Here is a 24,803-nt window from a genome sequence, read left to right on the forward strand (position 1 = left end):
AGCAGTGGTTCAGGGGGGCTGTGAAACTAGATAGGAGAAAAAAAATTACATCTTGATTTTCACTAAACTTTATTTTTCCTATATTTTATTCTAAGCAATTAAAAAACACTATTCTGAGAAGAGGACTATGTTCATAGATTGCTAAAGGGGTTCATACCACAACAAGACTAAGAAGTTCAGAATAGACCATTCTCATGCCTTGCATGCAAATGAGCAGGTATGACCCTAGGTAAAGAATGAAGCAAAAAAGGGAGAAAAGCATGAAAGGAATCCATTTGTTAGTTTCCTTCTTATCCATGAAAACTCTATTTAAATTCTGGGGTCTAAGAACTGATTCTAAAAGAGAGTGGTAAAGAACAGTTTTTCAGTTTACACTTAGGTTTTTACTTCCTTCCAAAGAGAGATAATTTTAGGGGTATATTCTACCTTCTTTAAGTCCCTTTACCAATTCTTCAGGCCAGACATTAATGAGCATTGAGCTAAAAGGGAATGAAACAAGAAAAACAAAAGATGTAGAAAATCTAAAAGGTGAATATTCAACCTTTAAAGAAGAATATATTTGAATTAAATTACAGCACAATTTTCTTTTTCTTTTCCCCTTATGGGATTAAGGAGAAATCTCCAAAGACAACTAGAGTCAGAGCTGCAAGTACAGGAAGTAAGCAACCCTCTAGGACACAATATCAAGAAAAAATCTGGAAGGAAAGGGTAAGGAATGAAGTTTAACCTCACATTTTATAAATACAAAGTTTATAAACTCAAGTTTAATGGGGGAAAAATCAAAATTCTGTGGCACATGAATACTCTGGAGTAAGTCAAAATGATTATTTGACAAGGGTTTCAAGGCCTCTGGACAATAACAAATAAGATAGTTAACTTTCAAAATTGGGTAAGGTGAAGCTTCCAGCTGAGGGATTTTTATATTATAGGGAGGAAAATGAAGCCTAAACAATTGGAGGAGGAGTTCTTGTCCAAAGTCACATAGCTAGTTACTGGTAAGGTTTGGGACCAAAATCCAGGTTTTGGCATTTCTAGTCCAGAATTCTTTTCACCACATCTTATTTCCTCCCATTATTGTTTAAAAGTATCAACTGAGGTTACTTGCTTTCCTTTGTATTTACTAGGAACAGGAAAGGGAGAAGTGGCAAAGTAGAGAGAGAGAGAGAGAGAGAGAGAGAGAGAGAGAGAGAGAGAGAGAGAGAGAGAGAGAGAGAGAGAATTGGCCTCCATGTCAGGAAAACCTGGGTTTGAACTTCTGATACATACTATTTGTACCTGGGCAAGTAACTTTAATTCAGTCTCCCAGGCAAACCTCAAAAGACTGTAAATTGCAGAAAATGTGCATATTTGCATTGATGGAAGATAAAATCTTATCAGAAGTTCCTTCCACTGATAGGCCTGATTGAAAACAGAAAGAACATTTTATTTTATTCTACACTCATAATTACTTTGGGAACCCAATAAGAAATTCAAATCAGGATCAATACATATTATATCAAAGCTATTGGGTTAAAATTTTCTACCTCTCACAATAACAAATTAAATTTCTATTGTCTTCTTTTTAATGTCCTATCTTTCTTTAAGGAAAAAGACACTTGAAAGGATTCTTTCTGAAAGACTATTAACTATAATACTGTCTGAAAACACACGAACTTCTTTATCAATGGGTATGCACTTCTTTTTTTCAGGATCAGAAAATGTCAAGACCAGTAATGAAAAAGACAGAAAAGGTTAATATAATAATGAATCACTCCAAAAAATTTTCTTCATGAACGAGGTACAAAAATCAATGAGATATATCAGGCTTTTCTAACAAGAGATGACACTTATTAACAAATGACCTTTCAATATCTGTATACAGTGACGTGTGCCTTACTAGGAAACAATATAAAATCATGGGTAATAACAAGGGCAGGACATAAAAGACCACACTATCCTCTAGATTTGAAAATAAAACATACAGTTAATATAATGCCAAAGTTTGAGCAAATATCAGCTAATTCCTAGGGAACAAAATCCATTTTTCTAATCTAAATTCTTTTTTTTCCCCATGAAACCTTGGCAGAATAAATGAAGTCTAGTACTTAAATAGTTTATTCTATACTTTGAATGTTTACCTTCCATATAACTAATTTTACTTTTTTCTGTAATCCTTTTAGTTAAAAGGCCACAATGATTATTTTTCTTTTTTTTTTTTTTGGCAACTGACAATTTTTCATGATTAGTACTTTTAATGAATAGGCAAATTTTATATTAAAAGAGTAATTTTTTTTTCAGGTAGACATGTAAATGTTTCAAGAATTCCACTCAGTAATGAAACTTTATAATCTGATAAGAATCACTAGATTTAGAGTTGAAGAGGGATCTCAGAGATCATCTAGATCAACACTCCAGAAGAGTCAGGCTAAATTTTTTTGCCTACAGTCAATAGTACTTATCTTAAATCAGAAAAGACTATGCAGATTTTATTATTATAATACTCTTAATTGCACATAATGAAAAAGTAGAGTTTGTAGGGGTGGTTTTTACAAAACAAACAAGCAAAACTCCATACATCTATCCTAAATACTATCTTGCAGAAGCTTACAGCTGTCTAAAAAAGTAAAATATTAATTAATAACCTCTTTAATGGATATTTTTGAATATTTAGCTAAAGTGTCATCCATAGTTTTTTTTATTATTTTTTTAGGTGTTTTCAAGGCAAATGGGGTTCAGTGGCTTGCCCAAGGCCACACAGCTAGGTAATTTATTAAGTGCCTGAGGCCAGATTTGAACTCATATACTCCTGACTCCAGGGCCACTGTTCTATCCACTGTGCCACCTAGCCTCCCCATCCACAGATTTTTTAAAAACTGTTCAATATACTTCACATTTCATGTTTTCCACTTAATATATATATATATATATATATATATTACATATATATATATATATATATATATGTATATATATTTCTTTTATATGAACAGTTGCCCCAGCCAGGAGACCATACATAGCATCTCTTCTTCCTTTCTTTCAAGGAATCCTACATCTACCTGTCTCATGCTGGCTGATTCTTATCTTGCCCAACATTAAGAAATTTTAACCTGAGGTCTACAAACTTGCTTTTGTTTTTTAATATTTTGATAAATATTTCAATCTAATTGGTTTCCTTTGAAATTCCATGTGTGTTTTGTTTTATATTTAAAGACATTCTAAGCACTCAGACTTTATTAGACTACCAGATGAGTTCATAAGACCAAAAAAAAAAAAGTTGAGAACCCTTGCCCTAGAGGCAGTTCGCATGTGAGAAAGAAATCCCTGTAGATAATCATTCTCATTTCCTTCTCATAAGGCAGAAGTAGAAAGAGAAAGAAAGAAACTAAATGATGGAAGGAAAAAAAAAAGAAGAAAACAAATCCTGAAGTTCTTTACACTATCCCAACTGTCTGTGACCCTTTCACTTCTACTGGGGGGCTCCATTTCCTGAGCCCTGGAGTCTTATCTGTTTTAAAGCTTTCAGAATATCCACTCCTGTGGACAAAGCTGGCTCTTTATTATATCCTTTTCTCCTAATCTTTAATCTATCTACTGGAGTCTCTGCAACTATTATTTTATATTCCTTCTCATTTCTTTGTCAGAATTTTTCCAAGAAAGCTCTTTGCCCCTCCACTTCCTCTCTTTTTCACTCAATTCTAAACCTTCTGCCATCTGGCTCCATTCCCATCATTCAAGTTAAACTGCTCTTTCCAAAGACACCAGTGATCTCTTAATTGCCAAACATGGTCTTTTTTCAACTCTCATCCCTGTAGATCTCTCTGTAACATTTAACACTGATGATCACCCTCTTCTTCTCCTGGGTATTCACGCTCTCCCCTAGATTTTCAGGACACCGTTCTTTTCAAGATCTCTTTCTACTTATCAGATCACTCCTTAGTTTCCTTTGATGATTCTTAAATCAGGTCATGCCCACTCACCTCTCATACCCACTCACCCACTCATGGCCCTACCTCTCCTCACTTTATACTATCTCACCTGATGATCTCACCAGCTCATTTATCTCTGCAGAGTATTCCTAGATCTATATATCCAGCTCTAACCCTTTCTGACTTAGCATTACCAATTGTTTCTTAATATTTGGAAATGAATATCCCATATATAATTCAAACTCATTATGTCCAAAGCAATGTCTTTTCCACAAAAATACTCTTCCTTTTCTCCAACTTTTCTGTTGCTATTGAAGCTGCCATCATCCTCCCTCTCAGCCAGGCTCAGAATTTAGGTATCATCCCCAACTTCTCTCTTGTACTCTTTCTAATCTGTTCTCGTGTATTGTCACTTTGACTTCCACAACATATCTCACATATGTACCCTTCTCTTTATTTACAAAGCCCTGAGTCAATTATCTCCCCACTCCATTCAGCACAGGTATGATCATGTGATGCCCACCCTCATCCTCACCAAACTCTAGCTGTTCCAGGATAGAAAATTCTGTTCAGCTTTCAAAGTCCCTTCCTATGTTTCTAGTAGAAATTCTTACACTCTTCTCCCTTCTACATATTCCGCCCTTGGCTTCTTCTCATATGGCCCCAGGGGCTTCTTTTAATTAAGGAGAAAATCAAAATAATAAATAAAAAACAGATAAACAAAACACTTTTTGAAATGCACAGAAGAGGACAAGAAAGAAGCATAGATGAGAAAGATGGTTTTGAAAATAATGTGAAGATTTATTATTTTTAAAAATAAATGGAACGGGTGGCTAGGTGGCACAGTAGATAAAGCACTGGCCCTGGAATCAGGAGTACCTGGGTTCAAATCTGGTCTCAGACACTTAATAATTACCTAGCTGTGTGGCCTTGGGCAAGCCACTTAACCCCATTGCATAGCCAAAAAACCCCTAAAAAAACAAACAAACAAACACATAAATAAATAAATAAATAAATGGAGTGGGGGTGGCTAGGTGGAGCAGTGGCTAGATCACCAGCCCTGGAGTCAGGAATACCTGAGTTCAAATCTGCCCTCAGACACTTAATAAGTGGCCTCAGGAAAGCCACTTAACCCCATTGCCTTGCAAAAACTTAAAAATAAATAAATAAATGAACAAACAAATAAATAAATAAAAAATTAAGTAAATAAACGAGCAAATAAGTAAATAAATAAATAAATAAAGTGAAATGGAGATTCATAGTTTCCTATAACATCCTCTTTTTGTGTTCTATTATGTGTTTTGAAATGGTCTTTTTGTGTTTAAGTTAGGATAAAAATCAAAACAAACAAAAATGTAATCTGAGGGTTGGGATTATAAAAATGAATCTGTTTAATTTGGCCAATATATCAGACTATTTTTCATTATTGGTCTCAATAAAGAGATTTAGAAAGCATTCACTCCTTACTGTGATGCTCCCCCTCCCCCATTCACCTACCTCAATAGATTCTAAGGTTACCTTTTACTTGTTCATATACCCACACTTCTCTAGAGGCAGATCATTCAGTTTGATAGAGTAAAAATTATGAATCGTAGTATAGTAAGAAACAGATACCTAACTAGCAAAGCTTATGACAAGCAAAGGGGGAGGGGGCAGGAAGAACACCTCAGATACAAAGATAAATCAGGGAAAGACCTTGTGATATTAGTGCTCAAGAAGTAACTACTGGATAAGACTATGCTAGAGAGTAATTGCCACTTCCTATTTTGGTTAACCAGGTACTAAGCTCATTTATTTCTCCCTGCCAAAGGAATACAAGTGTTATCACTCACCTTTAAATTTTAATGCTTTAGAGAAATGCCCTATCTACCATGCCATAAAGTCCCCCACACTGAGGAAAGTCTGTGGGGAGTCAAAGGCTGTTAAATAGGGCATCCTGTGGCATGTGCTACATACAGCATTTGAATTTAAGATAAAAGTGGAAACTAGTGAAAAACTTTACAAAGTTGGGAGTGAGTAGCATTTCCACAATCATAACTGAGGCAGTTGATTCTAAGTCTGTTTGGAGCAGATTAGGAGAAATGGAAAGAAGGAGATGGGCCATCAGGCAGTTACTGAAGAAGTATTTTTCAAGGTAAATAACATCCAGACTAGAGAAGTAGGTATAGAAAGACAAAGGAAGAAAAATGGTCAAAGTTACAGTAAATAAATGGCAAAATTTTGCAATGTAATTAGAATTAGAGGAAGAAAGAAAAGTCAAAAATTATTTCAAGATTATATGCATGGTGGGGGCAGCTAGGTGGCACAGTGGATAGAGCACTGGCCCTGGAGTCAGGAGGATATGAGTTCAAAGCCAGCCTCAGACACTTAATAATTACCTAGCTTTGTGACCTTGGCAAGCCACTTAATGCCACTGCCTTGAAAAAAAAAGATTATATGCAAGGCAGCAAAAGTATGAGTATGGTAATAACTGAAGTGAAGAATTTCAGAAAGCGAAGTGACTGAGAAAGGCAAGATATAAAAGTCTCTGGTTTTAGGAGAATTAAAAATATCTACATAAAAAAATCCCTGTTTAGTTGTAGGTTGGACTAGCTAGACCAGTGGTTGTCAAAATTTTGGGGCTCTGGTCCCCTTTACACACCTAAGACTGCACCTTCCAAAAAGAGTTTTTTTAAAAATTTTTTTGGCAAGGCAATGAGATTAAGTGACTTGCCTAAAGTCACACAGCTAAGTAAGTATTAAATGTCTGAGGCCAAATTTGAACTCAGATCTTCCTAACTTCAAGGCCAGTGCTCTATTCACTATACTGCCTAGCTGTCCATTAAAAAGAGCTTTTTTAAATATGGGTTCTCTCAATATTTTTGCAGCTAGGTGGACCTGGAATCAAAAAATTCATCTCCCTCAGTTCAAATCTGGTCTCAGATACTTGGTAGCTGTGAGATGTTAAATAAGTTACTTAGCTCAATTTACATCTGTTTCCTCATTCATCCATAAAATGAGCTGGAGGAAAAAAAGGACAAATCATCCAATTATCTTTTTCAAGAAAACCCCAAATGTGGTCACAAGAATGGGACATGACTAAAATGACTCAACAATAAAATATTGACCTTGCAGATCTGGATCCCCCTAAAAGAGTTTCAGAAACTCCCAGTGTCTCCAGATCACATTTTGAGACACCATTGGAGTGTGTGTGTGTGTGTGTGTGTGTGTGTGTGTGTGTGTGTGTACACAAGAAAAGACTCCTTCTGCTCAAGTAAGTCAAGAAAAGACTACTTTGAGAGGATAAGGTGTAGCTACATGATCTGCAATTCAATCCAATATATATTATTTGCAAGGAATAAGGGTAGACTTTGGGGATACGAAGACAATACTATTATTCTAATCTATGTTTAAAGGTATTCTGACAACTTTTTAGATTTCTGGCTTGTAATTTTTAATCAAAAGAAAAAGCTGTTACTACTCTTTCCCCACCACCACTACCAAAAAAAACCCCCCAAAGCTTTAAAGATCCCCAGGGATGAAGCCTGTGTACCTGCATAACTCCCCAGGGAACACTTCCCACTCACCCCAGCTGGTCCCTAGAGATGGCAGTAGTAGAGAAGGCAGTGGCAGAATCTCTCTGATAGAGAAATGGCAGGAACTAGGAGGTGGTGGAGCAGCAAGAGTGCTAGAGATGAGTCAATGGTAGAAATTTTTAAGTCCTGGATATGACCAATTGTGAAGCAATGACTATATGATCAAAACACCGACAATAATCAGAGTACAATCAAAGAAGTAACTAGAGTTCCAGACCCAATCTTCTTGAGAAGTGGCAGGGGGAGAACACCCAAGTTAAAAGGGGTTTAGATGTTAAGAACCCTTCCCCACTCCAAAAAAAAAAAAAAACCCACAATAGCTATAACCAGGTCCTTGAGCAGTAGTAGGCCAACCCTATCCAAGAGAAAAATGGAGATAAAAGGAACAGTTTGAATCAAACACTTATTTATACCTAGCCTACTATAAAGTGGAGGGGTCAGTCTAATTTCCTGGATCCAAGTTCACACTGGAGGAGAGGAAGAACTAAATTTCTACCATGATTTATTCAGAGTATGAAAATGTGACTACTATTAAACCCATTTTCATTTTAAATAAACACTAATTTGGGTCTTATAAAAACTGGCAACCATAATATGTCTATCACAATAAAATATTTCCATAAATAAGGGGAGAAAAATTTAGTCAAATAACTTTGGACTTCCATCTTCATAAATGATTATGACTCCCTTTTTGTTTCTTCTTTAGGTTCTTCCAGAATGCTAAGAAGTAATTGTTACATTGCTTGAAAAATGAGAACTTTCATGTTTTTATAACATACAAAATAGTTCAAAATGGCTCTTTGACTGAAGACTTTTAGTTATACTGTAAGAATATCTAAAAATCACTCAGTTGATTCCTGCCAAAGGCAAAAACTATTCTAAGAATGCTTTCTCATGAACTATAGGCACTTAATAAATATTTGACCTCCAATATTTTCCATATGAAAGATTTTAAACTGTTTATCACAATATTTCATGATATAGATCATACCTAGGCCAAACTTTAGAATAGTAGCATCTTTCCTCTTGTCTTTCTTTTGCCCTCCTCTAGAGCCTCATTATTAATGTTTCAGGTGAAGGTGAGTACCTTCATTTGAAGACGTTCCCAGCAGAATGGGCAGAGGAAAACAATTTTTTCCAATTCCCATGAAGACAATTGAAGCAGGCACTATGGAGCTTAGAGCTTGGTCAGACATCGAAGATGCCAAGGTCATCCACTGCATACCAGGCCACAACCAGTTAGCTTGGCTTTTGTCCTTCTGCCTTACTTAATTCTAATTCATATGTAAGTCAAGACATAGCCATGATATCACTGGTACTTGTCAAAAAAAAGGACAACAACCAATTTTCCACACTCCAAATTACCTCCTTACAATGGATTTCAACTCACATTCTCCTGATTCCAGGGCTGGTGCTCCATCCATTGTGCCACCTAGCTGCCCCCTGACCTACTCAAATTTGAAGCAATTTTTGCTGCAACCCAACTCTTTTTGCTGGATAGGTAGGCAAACTATATCACAGAAAGCTATTCAAGGTCCAGTGAATTAAACTGGGGCAACCATAAACACTAGATGAAGTAAATGTCTCAAAGATGTAAGTAGTTCTCTTAACAAATTCCCACATTAACTCAATCATTGAATTGAATCATGCATTGTCCAATAAACTTTCACTAGAAAATTGGGTACAAAGCCTTTATTTCTGAATTGGGATGACAGAGTTTTAGAGTTGGAAGAGAACTTTAGACCTTCATCTAATCTAACCCCCTCATACTGCAGATGAGATCTTTTGAAGCCTTGAGAGGTAACTTGTTCATGTAAAATATTCAAAAGAGATGGCACAGAATATGAAAGAGATGTTCCCTAAAATATCTACCATTCTAGATCCATCTTCCCTTCCTACTCCAATCACCAAGATGTGTCAATTTTTTTTTAGTTTTTTTGCAAGGCAAATGGGGTTAAGTGGCTTGCCCAAGGTCACACAGCTAAGTAATTATTGTGTTTGAGACCGGATTTGAACCCAGGTACTCCTGACTCCAAAGCCAGTGCTTTATCCACTGTGCCACCTAGCCGCCCCCAAGATGTGTCAATTGATCAGACACTAGACACTGCCTTTTGATCAGTTCCTTTCCATTTCCACCAACGGTCCCTTATTATTTATTGTATGTCCCCATGTATAAGACACACCTTTTTCAAAAAATTTGGGGTCTAAAAACTAGGAGTGTCTCATACAGTGGTTGTAAATTTTTTTTTATTTGCATTTCCCATTTTGTCACGCTTGTTGTCTTTGTGTTCACATTGTTTTGCATTTGTTACCGGTATATTAGGTGATATTTTGCCATGTTTTTCCCAGAAATGACTCAGAAAAGATTTTTGTCTAGAGCTGAATTCAAGTTCAAAGTGATCCAGTTTGCAAAAGTGAATGTCAGTTTGGTCTTCCTCCAACTGAGAAAACAATCGGAGACTGGTTATGGAAAGAAGAAACCCTGCTGACAACACCACAGCAGAAGAAGGCCATGAGAGTCAAGGCAGCCAAATGGCCTGCGCCAGAGAGGAACTGAAGAGATGGATTGAAGAGTAAAGGACAATTGGAATTCCTGTGACCACAAAACTGGTTCAGCAGGAGTCCAGAAGAATTGTTGAAGAAACAGAAGTGACTGATTTCAAAGGAGGATGCAATTGGTGCTTCAGGTTCATGAAATGGAATGGACTAAGAATGTGTTCACATACCAGACTTGTCCAGGGAGTTCTTGTGGTCAACCACAGACCAGAGCACAGGCAGGAGAGCAGAGTCTCAGTGATTCGTCATCAAACATGGATGAGGACAAACTCATGGATGGGAGTTTTGACAGTGATGAGGAGTTGTATGAATTTTGTGATGAATAAAACTTGAGTTCAATAACTTTATATATTTTTTTTCAAAATTTCAGGCCCCAAAATGAAGATGCATCTTATACATGGGAGCATCTTATGCATGGAGAAATATGCTAATATTTAAAGTATTTTTAGTTTAACTACACTGCTTCTCCTGCCATCTCCTATTCATAAGACAGAGACAAATGAAAATGTATAGATGTCACATTATGAATTCACTGGAACAGAAATGTTGCAATTGGTTATGGTATGGTAGTAAAAATGGTTGTATGAACCCCATATGGGTTGATTAAATTCACCTTGTTCCACTGGCATAGCATATATGTACTCTTCATTATAGCATGACATCATTGGGATTGAAATAAGAAAGAAGGGATGGAATGCAAATTCTTCTCTATTGTAAAACCTGAATGACTTTCTATGTTGCTATGTCACATAAATAAGGATACCAAATTATTATTTAATATTTAATAATATGAATGCTTTCTAAGAAGCACAAAACTTGACATCTCTTAGAGAAAACTATAGATTTCTTACAGAGCAAATGAGTTGCAAAATGGGAATAGAGATGTACTATTCTTTTACCCTATAATGAAAGTGCTATCTGACCTGTAAATTGGATTCTTCAAGTTAAAACTGTTATGAAGAGGCCCAGAGGGCAGAACTACGAGAACCAGATGAAAGATTTAGACTTGATATAAATGAATAAATTCCTAGTGATTAGAATTATCTAAAATAAAAATGCTTCCATATAAATGAACTCTGACATCCCCTTATCCATTCACATTCTGTTGGCATTCCACTTTTCCCTCTGTGTGTCAACCCCAAACCCTCTCAATTGAGAGCACTGCCTCATATTTTGCTGAAAAATTGAGGTCATTCTCTGAGCACTTACTTTTTCTGCCCTCCTTAACTCCAGAAGTCTTTACTATCTTAATGAGGTGGGTGGTCCTTCTTGACAAGGTGAATACTTTACTTGCACAAGTAGTCCTGTTTCATCCTATCTTCTCCCAACAATCTGCTCCCTCTATCATTCTGATTGTCATTTTTCTTCAATCCATCTGTTGGCTGCATCTCCAATATCTACAAAACATGCCTACGTTTTCCCATTCCAAAAAACCTTATTTGAACTGTCTTCCATTAGCTATCACCCATATCTCTGTTCCCTTCTGTGGCTAAATTCCCTAAGAAGATCATTTACAATTGAAGTTTTCACTTCCTTTTCACCCATTCTCTTAACTCTTTATATAGTCTGATATCTGATCTCATCATTCAATTGAAAGTATCCTCTCCAATACTGGAGCTCTCTTAATCACTAAACTTATTTGGTTTTTTTTTTTCTCAATCTTCCTTTCTTCCCTCTCTGCAGCTTTCTTTTGACAAGGTCCATCATTTTCTTCTTGATACTCTCTTCTCCCTAGAATGTGACACTGCTCTTTTGCAGGTTTAGTTCTCTGGTGTGTCAGCTGCCCTGTCTCAGTCTCCTTTAAACCAGATCATATTCCAGATTACACCCAATAGAGGTGAGTATATTCTCCAAGGTTCTGTTTTGGACCCTCCTCTTTTCTCCCTCTACACCATTTTGGAAGTGATTTCATGTACTACCATGGTTTCAATGATCATCTCTATAGAAATGTTCCTCAGATCTCCTTCTCCAGACCTAACTTCTTTACTGTTGACTCTACCTTTACAGTATCTCTCTTAAAGCCCCCCTTAATACCATTTGCTTGGGCTCTGGCAAGTTACTGCTTGGAAAGTGAGAAGATCAACTGTGGTGGAAGCAGTTCCATGAAGATAGACAATCCTGAGAAATCTGTTATGAAAAATGCCATCCTCATCCAGAGGGGAAAAATGGGGGGGGGGGGCAGAAGAGAGGGTGGTACCAAAGTGGAACTCAAAAGATTGAAAAGGATGAATGTATAAAACAAAATGTGTTTATATTGGGAAAATATAAATAAATTTTTTTAAGTTACTGGTGAACCTCCCCAGTTCAAGTCTTTCCCGTTTTTTAGGCAATGCTTGAAACTCACCTGTCTAATTGATCTTAATAAAGAGGATGTCTGATCATTTCACTACATTCAAACTTCCACATTCAATCATCTCCAAGGGCTCTTATTGCCTCTAGGATAAAATATAAAATCTTCTGTATGGTTTTTAAAGACTTTCACCTATCTTTACAGTTTTCTTATACCTTACTTCCCCTCCCCTCTCTCCCTTCAAATATATACCGAAATCAAATTTCACTGGCCTCTTTGCTGTTTCTTCTATTCAGCATTCCATCTCTGATCCCCCAAATTCTGAAATTATACAAATTAAACTGTGAGAGATAATACACCAACCCAGAAATCCTATCTAGCCTGGAACCATCCTCGTGGATATTATTTTGGTGTCACTCATCAGTTCTCTGAACATATTGCAAGTTATGTGCAAAACACATTTCCAGGGTTTATTCCCCAAACAGACAGCAAAGGCTACATGGCCTTTCACTATACAGTGGCATAGCAGAGACCATGCCCACCTTGAATCAGGAAAATCCAGTTTCAAATCCCACCTCTGTCATCTAATAGCAATATAATCATGGGAATCTAAGACAAGAAATTATAAATTTATAGAGAGAACTTCCAAATGGGAGTACTTTACATGAATGAAATCCAGATCTAGAATAAAAACAAAACATAAAGAAACACAAATAAGATTGATAACTATAAAATGACTCTTGTGTAAGGAGTCTTAGGTGCATAGATCAACAGTTGGAAGGAAACTGAGACATTTATACCAATTTCCTCATTTTAGAAGCAAGGAAATAAGGTCAGAAATAAGTCACACAGAAGTGGAATTTGAACTCAGATCCTCCGAAAGAACAGATATCCATAAAAACATCACTTCTAAGGGGTTCCATATAGTTTCACAATGGAGCAAAGTCAAATTTGGAATTATTTTAAAATGTACAGCTCTAATCTGGGGACCATGCATTATTTAGATTTACTGAAATATTCACTTAAATGGACAGACAGGATTTTCATATTTGAAAGCATAAATTGAAGCTATCTAAATTATTTTAAAACTCTATAGTTGAATTGATAACAATGGAATCCTTTTGCTATTCCAAATAGACAATCGAAGAAGATTGGTGAGAATTGTGAATGATGATGGAATCATGAATCAACATATGATTGTAGTTCCTCAAACTAATGAATTAGCTGAATCATCATACTTGTGAAAAAGCTAAAGAGCTAAAAAGACAAAAGAACAAAATGAAGTACAAAAGAAGCAAGAAGGTGTCCTGGAAAATTAGTCAATTCATAATACTTAAGAATGTCATCATTAGTACTGGTCTTTCTAATTTAAACTCTGTAAAAAGTAATATTTTTAGTGATTTCAGTTTTTATTGTGTTGAATCTAGATATAAATTAACTCCCAATGTTTCATAATGTATAAGTATTTTAAATGGACCATGTAAGCTCATAAATGAATAAAAAGTTTGCTAATTTTAATGTGAGTGTAAAAGACCTACTTATGCAAGATAAAATGTTGTTTTTAAATACCTTACAACATTTCTCATTAATGAATCATATATTTCTGTAATTTCTTTATACAGATACTAAAAATAGAGAATTAATTTTTCTCTAGGTTGAAAGGAAAAAACAGTAGTTCCAATGACATTTTCCTTCTAGTTTAATTAAAGATATTTTGCTTAAGTACAATTCTTAAAAATAGGGGAAGAAAAATATTGGAACAAAGATAGTTGTTACTATTTAGATTGGGGAGGAGAAATATCAATGCTTCTAACAATACTAGGTACAGAACCCTTTGGTTAGAGTAATAAGCTAGAGTTCTCCCAAGGATTATGCTTGGGTTCTCAGTCTTTCCTCCTACCTTTATGACAGTCCTTTTGTCTATCATATATAGTGTGACACATATATGTGGTCAAATGCACAATGGAATTTTATTACAATATAGGGAAATTTTGGAATACAGGTAAAGTCATTCACAAGTATAGCTGACAGCATTTCATGAATCTGATTGAAGCTGAAAGCATTTAACAATTTTTTTTCTAATGCCATTCTCTTTTTCTCCACAACTTGGACACAGAACGGAAGCAAAGAATCAACTGCAAGTACATTATTTGCATATTAGTGTAGATGCATTAGGAAGGATTTGTAGCATCTAAGTTTGCCCCAACCTAAAACCAACAAAAACTTTTCTCTTAATCCTTTTATCCTATGACCTATTGCTTTTTCTGTCTCTTCCTTTTACTATCAAACTTTAGTCACCTGTACATTCATTTCCTCCACTTATACTTGCTCACTTCCTCATCAACTCAAGCATTTCTTAACTCCTTTTACCCCTAGCATCAGATTTTCTTAGAGCTTACTAATGATCTCTTCACAAAATGTCATCATCTACCAATAGTCCTTCCCAACCCTGTGAAGCAAAGTCAGATTCTCATCTCATTCGTACTTAAAACTCCATTAAGTCCATAGTGCTACACCCATTCTGATTCACTTACCACGACTTCCTCCTTGATCTTCCTACTTGGGTTCTCTTCTTTTTCATGCCCCCTAAATATGAGGGTGTCTTAAAGCTCAGTCTTTGAATTCTTTTAAGAGGTTCTTAATATTCTAAGTATCCATACATAATTTTTTTACCATCTCAATTTCTGAAATGTGAAAGAGACATGGGTAATAATTTACACATACATTAAACATTTCCAAAAGGATAATAGGTCTTTGAAAAGATAGATAAAACCTTTAAGTGCTTACTATGTGTTAAGAAGACAGGAAGCTATGAGCCATGTAACTAAAGACTGAGCAAGCTGTTAAAACAGCAGGACTTCCCTGTTTCAAAAACTGACCTTTCTCTTTGGGCAAGAAAGCATCTACCAATGAACCTCAAATCTAGCATTTAGTTTGAAATGCAGAAATTTCAACTCAAATTCGGTTTACAAAGGACTAACAAAAATAAAATTAATCATAATATAGTTGATTTGACTAGCCCAGTGGGGAAATGCTCACAGGATTTCAGTTCTATATGGGAAATACTAGAAGATCATAGCAAAAAGATAGCCTAATCTGATTCCATTCCTTCTTCCTCTCCCAGCTATTCAAAGTAGTAGTAGTAGCTCAATTTCTAAATCTCCCCCCCCCACCAAGCAGACAGTAGCTACTCTTCCCTTTCCCACTGTCTAGTTCTCTCTAGTTCTTTCCCTACTGAAGTAAGCAGGGTAGCATCCAGACATATCTTTTCTCTCTCAGCTGTAGCAATTTTCCTTTCTGTGTGATTTGGAACTGGGGAATCATGTGAATTCATGTCACCTAAGCTAGCTCATCGGGGTCCAGATTTGCATCCTAATTTTATTCAATGTACATGGAGGTCTATCTCTTTTTGTTTTTAAGATTTTTTTTAAAGTTACAGTCCCAATGACTAGAATTCATTTTGAGAGTATACATGATTGCATTAAAGAAATTTCCTAAAAAAGTCCATGTGTTTTGTAAATTCTTTTGAAATTTAATCTCCTCTCACCTACCACCCACCTCTCCAAGACTGTTCACAACAGAAATTATATCTCACTTTTTGTTTTTCAAGGCAAAGGAGTTAAGTGACTTGCCCAAGGTCACCCAGCTAGGTAATTATTTAGGGTCTGAAGCTGAATTTGAACTCTGGCCCTCCTGACTCCAGAGCCAATGCTCTATGTACTTAACCACCTAGCTGTCTCTACATATATACTTTTTTTTGGTTTTGTTTAATTTTATTTCTTTTTAATTGAGATTGTGCCAGTCCAGAAATCTATAGGTCATTTTGTAAAAGAATCACTACTTCCTTGATTGAGTCTCCAAAATCCCTTCCCAGAGTGCCTTTTAGAATTAATTCTATTCCATTTTTTTCCCTTTTTATCTACAGGGTTCAGTATATTTCCTGGCAAATAGCAGATGCTTAATAAATACTTGTTAAGTAAATTAATGAAGGGAATTTTAGGGCTGGAAGAGATCATAGATTGAACCTAATCTAAATCTCACATTTTATAAATGAGAAAACAGAGGCCAGAAAAGTGAGGTAATTTTCTTTGTTTTCACATAGATAAAATAGTGTCTGCACTAACTAAAGGATTCATATCCAGGTCTTATGATTCCAAACACTGTAGCAGCAGTAGTATTTATAAGTGATTGCAAAGAATGTATGAGAATTGTTCCCAACATCTCCAGCCTTCTTTCTCCCATAGCTTCACCAGCACATCATTATCTAGGTTTCTAATAGTCACTTCTGATCAAATGCCCCATGGCCTTCAAATTCAACATGCCCCCCCCCCCCCCCAAAGAGCATCACATTCCTCTTAAAGTCAGCTTCTTCTTTTGACTTCCCTGTGTCTCTTAATGACACCACCCGTTCCTAGTTGCTGGTACTCAAAAGGAACACCTTCTCAAGTTTCTCCCCTCTCCCAATTATCCAGATCTGTAAATTATTCCTTATGATTTTTTTTTGCTCTCCTTCTCTCCCCCTTCATTTCTATTCTGCTAATTCAGAGTCTTCATACTTCATCTCTAAATTATTAGTGGTTTTATTATTAATCTCCCTGCTTCTTTACTATTCTCCCCATGGAGCAATCCTGTGCTACTATCAGCACCTTGAACATAAGCCCTCAATAAAAACTTATTGAATAAATGTCAAACTTCATAGGATTATAAAATAAAAGAGGCAGAACTGGAAGGAACTGCTAAAAAACATCTAATATCTTCTTTTTACAGATACAGATGATGAAACTGTACAATCTGTTCACTAGAGTATCAGAGGTATAAACTGAACCCAGGTCCTTTAATTCCAGAGTCCTGGAGTGCTCTTTCTACTATGCCACACTATTGCTCAGCACAAGTTTCACTTTTCATTTTACCTAATCTAATTATGATCAATTGCCTTTCCCCCCAATAATATCAATTTAAATTATATTAAATTAGTATTTCTATTGCACCACAACTTTAATAGCCTTTTCTTCTATGTAAATATTGTTACTCTCAGTGGGAGGCACTTGATTGCAAAGATCTGGATTCAAAACCTGTAGGATTACTAAAACCTATATGACCTTGTGCAAGTCACTTAATTGCTCTTTCTTAATTTCTCAGTCTTCTCAATTGTAGAATTAGATTAAACTAGCTGTCTCCAAGGGCCTCCCCCTTTTTAGATTCATGATTCAAAGGGAGAGGGGAAGGAAGAGAGACCTCAGAGAGGTTAAGACTTGTCCAGTCTTATACATTGCTAGTCCAAGATCACATAGCTAACTGGCAGAGAAAGGACTCATATCAAGTAATCTTACTCCACGTCCAATACTCTTTCCACTACATCAGATTAAATTGTTAGCATCTCATGTCAGGCTCTAATATCCACTTCTAAAAGTATACTAAATGTCCTAGAGCAAAATCATTCACAACCACATGTAACATTGTAAGAAATTATTGTAAATGTTCTATCATGTTGTACATCAGAATTTGGATTTAAATGACAATCTTTTCCCAAGTTCACTAAGGATCCTCAAATCTGTATGACATTTAATGATTTTTAATAATGATCACTTCAGGTATCATGAGCTAAAAAAGACATTGTAAGTCATCTAGTTCAACCCCCTCATATTAAAGATTAGGGAATCAGAGCCTCAAAAAGACAAAGAGACAAGTCAGTCAGAGCCATTATGTTAAGTCAGGTCTTCTGACATTAAATGCTGTATACTTTCCACTACACTAATCACATTGCCTTAAAAAGTAACTAAGGATAGTCTTGTTACTGATCCCTTTCCTTTTTTCTTTGCATTCTGAGTGATTAGGGATGTCTTAAAGTGATTAAGCATGCCTTAAAACTTTAATCAATTGAAAGGTTTGATTAGGATATTGGTTGAATTTTCAAAAATAAAATTTGACACTCATTGAAAATGTTGCTAAGTAAATTTTTCTTATATATGAACACTCTGTATGAGAGCTTCTTTTGATGAAACAACTAGGTGATGTAGAGGATATATCACTGACTCCCTGGAAGACAGATCTGAGTTCAAATCCAGCCTCAGACATTTAGTAGTTGTATTACTTTGGGTAAGTCATTTAAACTCTTTCTATTTCAGTTTCTTCAGCCTATCTCCCCACCAAAATGAGGACAATATTAATAAAAGCATCTACCTCCCATGGTTGTTGTGTTGATAAAACGAGATGTTTGTAAAAGTACTTTGTAAACTAGTTATTGCTATTATTATTATTATTATTATTATTATTATTATTATTATTATATGGAAACTATTTCAGTGATCAATTTTCATCTTCTCTGAATTATTCATATAGAACAGAATGTGTGACAAAACCGGGCATACTCCTGATTTTGTCCCTTATTTTATTTTTTAAACTAAATCCATTATAAGAATTTCTCTTGATTTATGCCACTTTTTCCAAAGGGGAGAAAACGAAGTATAGAAATATTCTATTTGAGAGGCGGCTAGGTGGTGCAGTGGATAGAGCACTGGCCCTGGAGTCAGGGGTACCTGAGTTCAAATCCGGCCTTAGACATTTAATAATTACCTAGCTGTGTGGCCTTGGGGAAGCCACTTAACCCTGTATGCATTGCAAAAATCTAAAAAAAAAATTCTATTTGAGGGTTCTGGATAGATTGGTTAAAATTTTATTAAATCAGTCCAAATGTTTTTTTTATTATAATAGTTATTTTTCTCAGTATATTTCCTTACATTTCTTCCAGAAAGACCAATTTTTTCTATTAACAACAGCTAACAGTTATTATAATACTCTAAAATATTCACATTCTACTCATACTTTTACAATGACCAGTCCAAGATAATGGACCTAACAGAAAAGTTGGTCAATAAAAATTAGGAAATGTTTGTTAGTAACTAAGAATTCTCCGTATATTTAACTTTTTCTAAATACTGTCATTGTTTATATTTGTTCTAAGTTGTATGTCAACATTTAAAAATATCTACCATGCTAATGGATTTCTTCCTCTTATTTAATCACTAAGAATCTCATTAAAATTCCAATTACTAAGTACCTTGGATTACCCTGCATACAAATATAGTTTAAAACCTGTTTTTAAGATGTTCCTGGATTTCATTCATATTGCTGAAGTCACATGTTTCACATGCTATTTAAATACATTTTCAAAACTTCAATTCCCAGATTTTTTTTACTTTAATTTAAAATTAAATGTACTAAGATAAATATCACAGGTCATCTTTTTCTTTAAGTTTTTACTTATATTCTCTGCTTAAAATACTTGAAATGAAAGTTGGCACTGATCTCTCCTTTGATGGATCCATTATATTAGAAAACAGTTATATATGAAGAGAATGTACTGCCATGTTTATTTTTGTCACTCACTTAAGCTCAAATAGATTCCAATTTTTACATCTTAAATCATTTCTGTGTTTCAATACACTATCACTGTCCTGCTCTCATGTTGCATCTGCCTTATAACCTATCCAGTTTTTCTTTCCTTTTCTTCAAAGTTTTTAATGACTTATAAATTTCCTAAAAATATCACAATAGCAAGATTCTATCAAGTAATCCATGCAACATTTCAAAATAGCAACACAGATTGAGATCTGTATTCTATGACTTCTAGTATATACGTGTATGTATGTATGTATATGCATATATATACCTCTAAGGCTATCAAATTATACAAAGAATTTTAGAACTAGAAAGGGGGTTATCCATAATCTGGTCCAATTCTCTTATTTATTGATAAGGATACTTAGGTACAATGACTTTCCAAGGCATTGTCAAATTGGAAAACTAATTAGCAAAGATGGCAATAAGGGCTCATGTATATTGAACTTTTTACTATAACACGATGTCTGATCATAGCAGAAAAACAAACATGCATTTTCCTTTAGCAGTCCAAATTAACATGATTGGTGATGCTAAAACAGTCAGATTAAAACAATTAAACTGATTATGTTTTCTATCAATATCAATTGTCTTAGAAAAATAGAGAACTACTTATTGAGTCATTTTGTCTTTCCCTCTATTTTTTTCAGTCATTACCCCCCACAAATGGGCAACACTGTTTTTACTTTTTTATTCTTTCTGTTGACATTTTCCACTTAGTTTTAATGTTAGATAATTTTATGCATATTTGCTTTTAAAAATCATACAGACCTTTATCCACTCATAAATTGGTAACTGGAGTGGTTCTAGTTCAATGCATGTTCATCTATTTTCATTTTGCTTTTTTAAATGCAATTAAAGAAAATAGAATGACATTGTTAAAATAAACCTAAGACCAAATAAACACAGAACTCTTCCTATGTTGATGCCAACTTTTCAATATAAATTACCCATGAAGAAATGTTAGTAGTGTTCATAGCAACTTTTACATTTTATGTAGTAGATACGACTATCTGACAGTTCTCAATGTATGATTAAAATTAATTTTCCTGTACATCAGTTATGTCATGCTATGTGATCCTCAGAATCAAATGCCCTAGGCTTAAATTGTCTCCCAGAAAACCCAGAACCTAGCAAACGTTTTCAAGTTGCTTTTTCTTACTAGGAAATAAATGTAGCAGGCACATGAATATAAAGTAGCAGCATAAAAAGTTACAATACCTAGAGTGCATAATACATTGTTTCAGGGCGAGAAGCAAGTTACCAAGTTAAACAAACTGCTACACACTGTCCCATCTCAACTTAAAAAACAGAACCTCTCACCAAGCAACCAAAACCACAATATAATCTATGTGAAGACTCTAGAAACCCACAGTCCAAAACAGCCACCATGACACTTCTTTGGCATTCAGGGACCAGCCACTAAAAACATATCAGACTGAAAATTATATTCATTGTACAGGAAGTTTTCTTGAAGAAACCTGAGAGTTTTTGGTGTAATCGTGTCTTTTCTATTCTAAGTGATGCTATCTTGCACCTGTAACACCAAAAGAAGCGGGCAGGATAAAATGGATTTAGTCCTATCTCAAACCCTCAGCTTTTAAGCCACTCTCCCACTTGACCTCTTTCACATCTGAATTCCACAAAATCAATTCATATATGCTTCAGGACCTCTATCTGTACACATCAAATCACCTTTCTCTAACCTTGCCTTAAAAAGGCAAGTTAATACACTCAGCAATTTGGGATCATTGAAAAAGCCTTTCAATCTAATTTAGTTGTTTGCTTCTCCCTCCAATTAGACTCAAGGGAAGGCACAGAAGATCCACTCCACGTTCAAACTCTGCAAGAGCTTTTTTTTTCCCACTTTCCACCTCAGCTGATAATTTGACTGCAGTTAGCTCAGGAACCCAGTTCAGACACTGAAACTTGCCTGGCTCTGTCAACAGCTCCTCTCAGGTTTCCTCATCCACTCTGAGTAGATTAAAGCCGCAGGAGTTTCCCACTCTAAGATGGGTCTGAGGCTTATTTCAGACCCTCCAACCGCAGTCCGCATAGCCCACAGCGGTGCATCGCCAACTCTCTCGGCTGCCTCTTTAAGTGAGCCATTAAAGCATTTTGCTCGGGAGATAACCGTGTAACAGATAGTTAACAAGCCGGATGCTGCCATGCCCCGGTGCCATCAGCTCCAGACCCTCGCCCTTCGAGGGGGGACGATCGTCTGGCGCTCCTAACTTAGGTCCAGCTTTTCGAGGAAGGACAGAGGGGAGAGGGAGAAAAGGAGGAGGGAGAAAGAGGGGGGATCAAACAGAAGGAGGAAATGAGAGAGGGGAGAGGGAAAAGGAGCCAGGGTGGGGGGAGAGAAAATGCTTGGCAACGCGGTTTAGAGTCAAGTTGAGGTCATTTGGAGAGGGGGCCGAGGCTGGCGAGGGTCTCCAAAAGCCAGTTGCCATAACTAGGCTCTTTTTCTTTGCCTCTCTCCCTCTCCCTCCCCGCTAAAAAAGCCGCATTATGTTAACGAGCTCGGCCCGTCTTGGAAGCGCTGCCCAGCGCCCCGCACTTCGGGGCTTCGCGGCGGTGAGCAAGCCCCGAGCGCAGCCGGCGCAGTGACAGCTCCCGGCCGCCTCCCCTCGCCTCGCGCGCCCCGCGGCCGGCCGGCCGGCTCTCCATGTGAGCGGGGCCCGAGCTGGGGGCGCCCCCGCGGGCCGGCACGCCGCCTCCGGCCCCCGGCCCCGCGCAGCCCTCCGGCCCGTTATCTGCAGCCGCGCCAGGGGCCGGGATGCGCCGGGCGGCCGGGGGAGGGGAGGCCGCCCGCGGGAGCAGGCGAGGGCGCCAGGCCGGGGCGCTGGGGGAGGCCGGAGCCCTTACCGAGTGGTTCACCCCCCACATGAGGACGCTGAGCAGCGGGTCGCTGGCTCGGAACAGCTTCACTTTCTGCGCCACGAAGTGCTTCTTCTTGGTCTTGGTCTTGCTCGCGATGACCGAGGACACCAGGTTGCCGGGGGTCGCCATGGCCGCCGCCGCCCCGGGCCCCTCCGGCGCCGCGCCGCCCAGGCCGGGAGCCGCCCTCGCTCACACGCCGCCGGCCGGGAGCCGCGGCTGCATGCCGGCCCCGCGCCCCTGGCCGCCCGCCCGCCCGCTCCCGCCGCTGGCCGCGCGCGGACCGGAGCCGCCGCCGAGGAGCCGCCGCCGCCGCCGCCGCCGCCGTGCCCGCCCGCTGGCTCCTGGCTCAGCCCGCGGCTGGACCGGGCGCGCCGAGAGCGGCTTCCGCGTTGGGCGCTGGCGTCATGACGCACGAGGCGGGCGGGAAGCGGGGCCGCCGCGGGGGGGGGCGAGGGATGGGGGGCTTTGGGGTGGGGGCGCGCCCCCCGGGCGGGGCGGGGAGGAGAGCGGGCGCGGGCGCGGGCGGGGCCGGGGGGCCTTGGGGGAGCCCCCCCGAGGAAGGTCGGGGAAGCCAAGCCTCCAGAAGGGCCTGGCCACCCCAGAAGGGGACGGGCGCTCTGTCCTGCACAGGCTCCCCACGGGCAGCTCCGAAGCCCGGGGCTCAGGTAGGAGCATCCTCCGGGTTAAGCGCCGGGAGACCCCGAGGCAGGAGTCGGGTCCAGCCCCGCCCCCCGAGCCCAGGGCGATGCCCCTTCAAGCAAGCCTCGCTGCCCGCTTGGCATCCGAGATGTCGGAGCGGACAGAGCGGGGTCGCCGCCGGTGCGGAGCCGCGAGCCTTTACTGACATCTGGCTGGCTCTCGCTGACCTTTTACTGGCCACCACCCAGCCGATCTGGCCCCCTCCGCCTTCCCCGGACCAAGTTCAACATCCCAGCCCCCTCTTCTTTGACCTTTTGACACAAATGATGCCCCGTGTGCAGGTTACCCCCCCCCCCATGGAATTCCTAACTTCCTTCATTCACGACTTCAGCCACAATCTCCTCCTCAAAGACAGTTTTAACCCCCCCCCCCCCCCCCGGTTGTTAGTGTGCTGTCCGATCCGCTAGGCAGTCCCGCCTCTCAGCTTCATAATGCATGGTCCAGCCGTGGACGGGTTATGCCCACTAAAACGCAACCTAAGCTCGGTCGGATCCGGATCCTATCGGGCTGTGTCTTGGTCAAACCCCGCTTCAAACCCCGTGCCTTTCCCCTGAGTGACGTTTCACAGACGTTTACAGAATCGTCTTCCGTGAACTTCTCTACAGATCACATCCCCGAACTCACTGGGTCTTGCCAACTTCTGACCCTCTCCAGAAAGTCTGGAGCCCGGCCCTTCAGAAGAGCACCTTGTTCTAGATAGAAGTACAAGACCAGAAGAAAACCTTCTATCCAGTCATTTCAAAACTCTCCCCACTTTCCCACCTTCTCTCCCTCTTTTTACAAACTATTAGAAAAAACTGGTCCTCTCTGTTCTATTTCCTCTCCTCCCTTCTGCATTCGGGCTTCCAGTCTCATCATTCAACTAAAACTGCTCCCTATGAAGTTACCAGTGATCCCTTAGTTGACATATCTTGATCTTTTCTCAGCTGTCATTCTTGATCTTTCTATAGATTTGACTCTATTGAGAGCCCTTCCCTGCTGGAAGCTTTTTATCTGGGTTTTCATGTCCCTGGTCTCTATTGGTTCTTTTATTTGGCCGACCACTCCTCACCCAGACTTCTTTGATAGCTTATCATTCCTATCACACTCCCTCAGCCTCTTCAACTCCCATGACTTCTGTCTTCAGTTTCCCACATAAGCATATGAAGGTGTGGTCAAAGCCTATTTCTTTCTCTCACACCCTCTGCCCTAGGTCCTAGAATTCCTAGTTACACTTGGGATCCAGAGAGTGAGGGTAGGTATGGGAAGAGAAAGCTGGAAAAGGTGAGGATCGTCTTTAGAAGTTGAGGACAGCAACAAAAGCATCTTTAGAACAAGATCATCAGTGTATTGGCCTCATCGTTTCACTTGCTAGTTAAGAGACAAGCTTGCTATTTCTCATTTAATCTGATAATAGAGGTGTTCTGGTTTCTTTTCAAGGTTAAATGACTTGTCCAAGGTCACACAGCTAAATGAGTATTAAGTGTCTGAGTTCACATTTGCACTCAGGTCCTCCTG

At 38.5% G+C, this 24,803-nt stretch overlaps 1 protein-coding gene across 1 annotated transcript in view; it reads right to left on the reverse strand.

The window, feature by feature from the left end:
* The window catches only part of LOC141492575 (phosphatidylinositol 5-phosphate 4-kinase type-2 alpha-like), a 42,052-nt gene extending 19,244 nt beyond the window's left edge, over window positions 1-22,808 (reverse strand). The window contains exon 1 of the mRNA XM_074192986.1: window positions 22,593-22,808. Within this exon, the coding sequence (XP_074049087.1) occupies window positions 22,593-22,736 (144 nt within the window). The 5' untranslated portion in view covers window positions 22,737-22,808. The remainder of the gene's footprint in view (window positions 1-22,592) is intronic.
* Window positions 22,809-24,803: the final 1,995 nt, after the last annotated feature.

Source organism: Macrotis lagotis, chromosome 7 (genome assembly GCF_037893015.1).
Source record: "Macrotis lagotis isolate mMagLag1 chromosome 7, bilby.v1.9.chrom.fasta, whole genome shotgun sequence".
Lineage (NCBI taxonomy): Eukaryota > Metazoa > Chordata > Mammalia > Peramelemorphia > Peramelidae > Macrotis > Macrotis lagotis.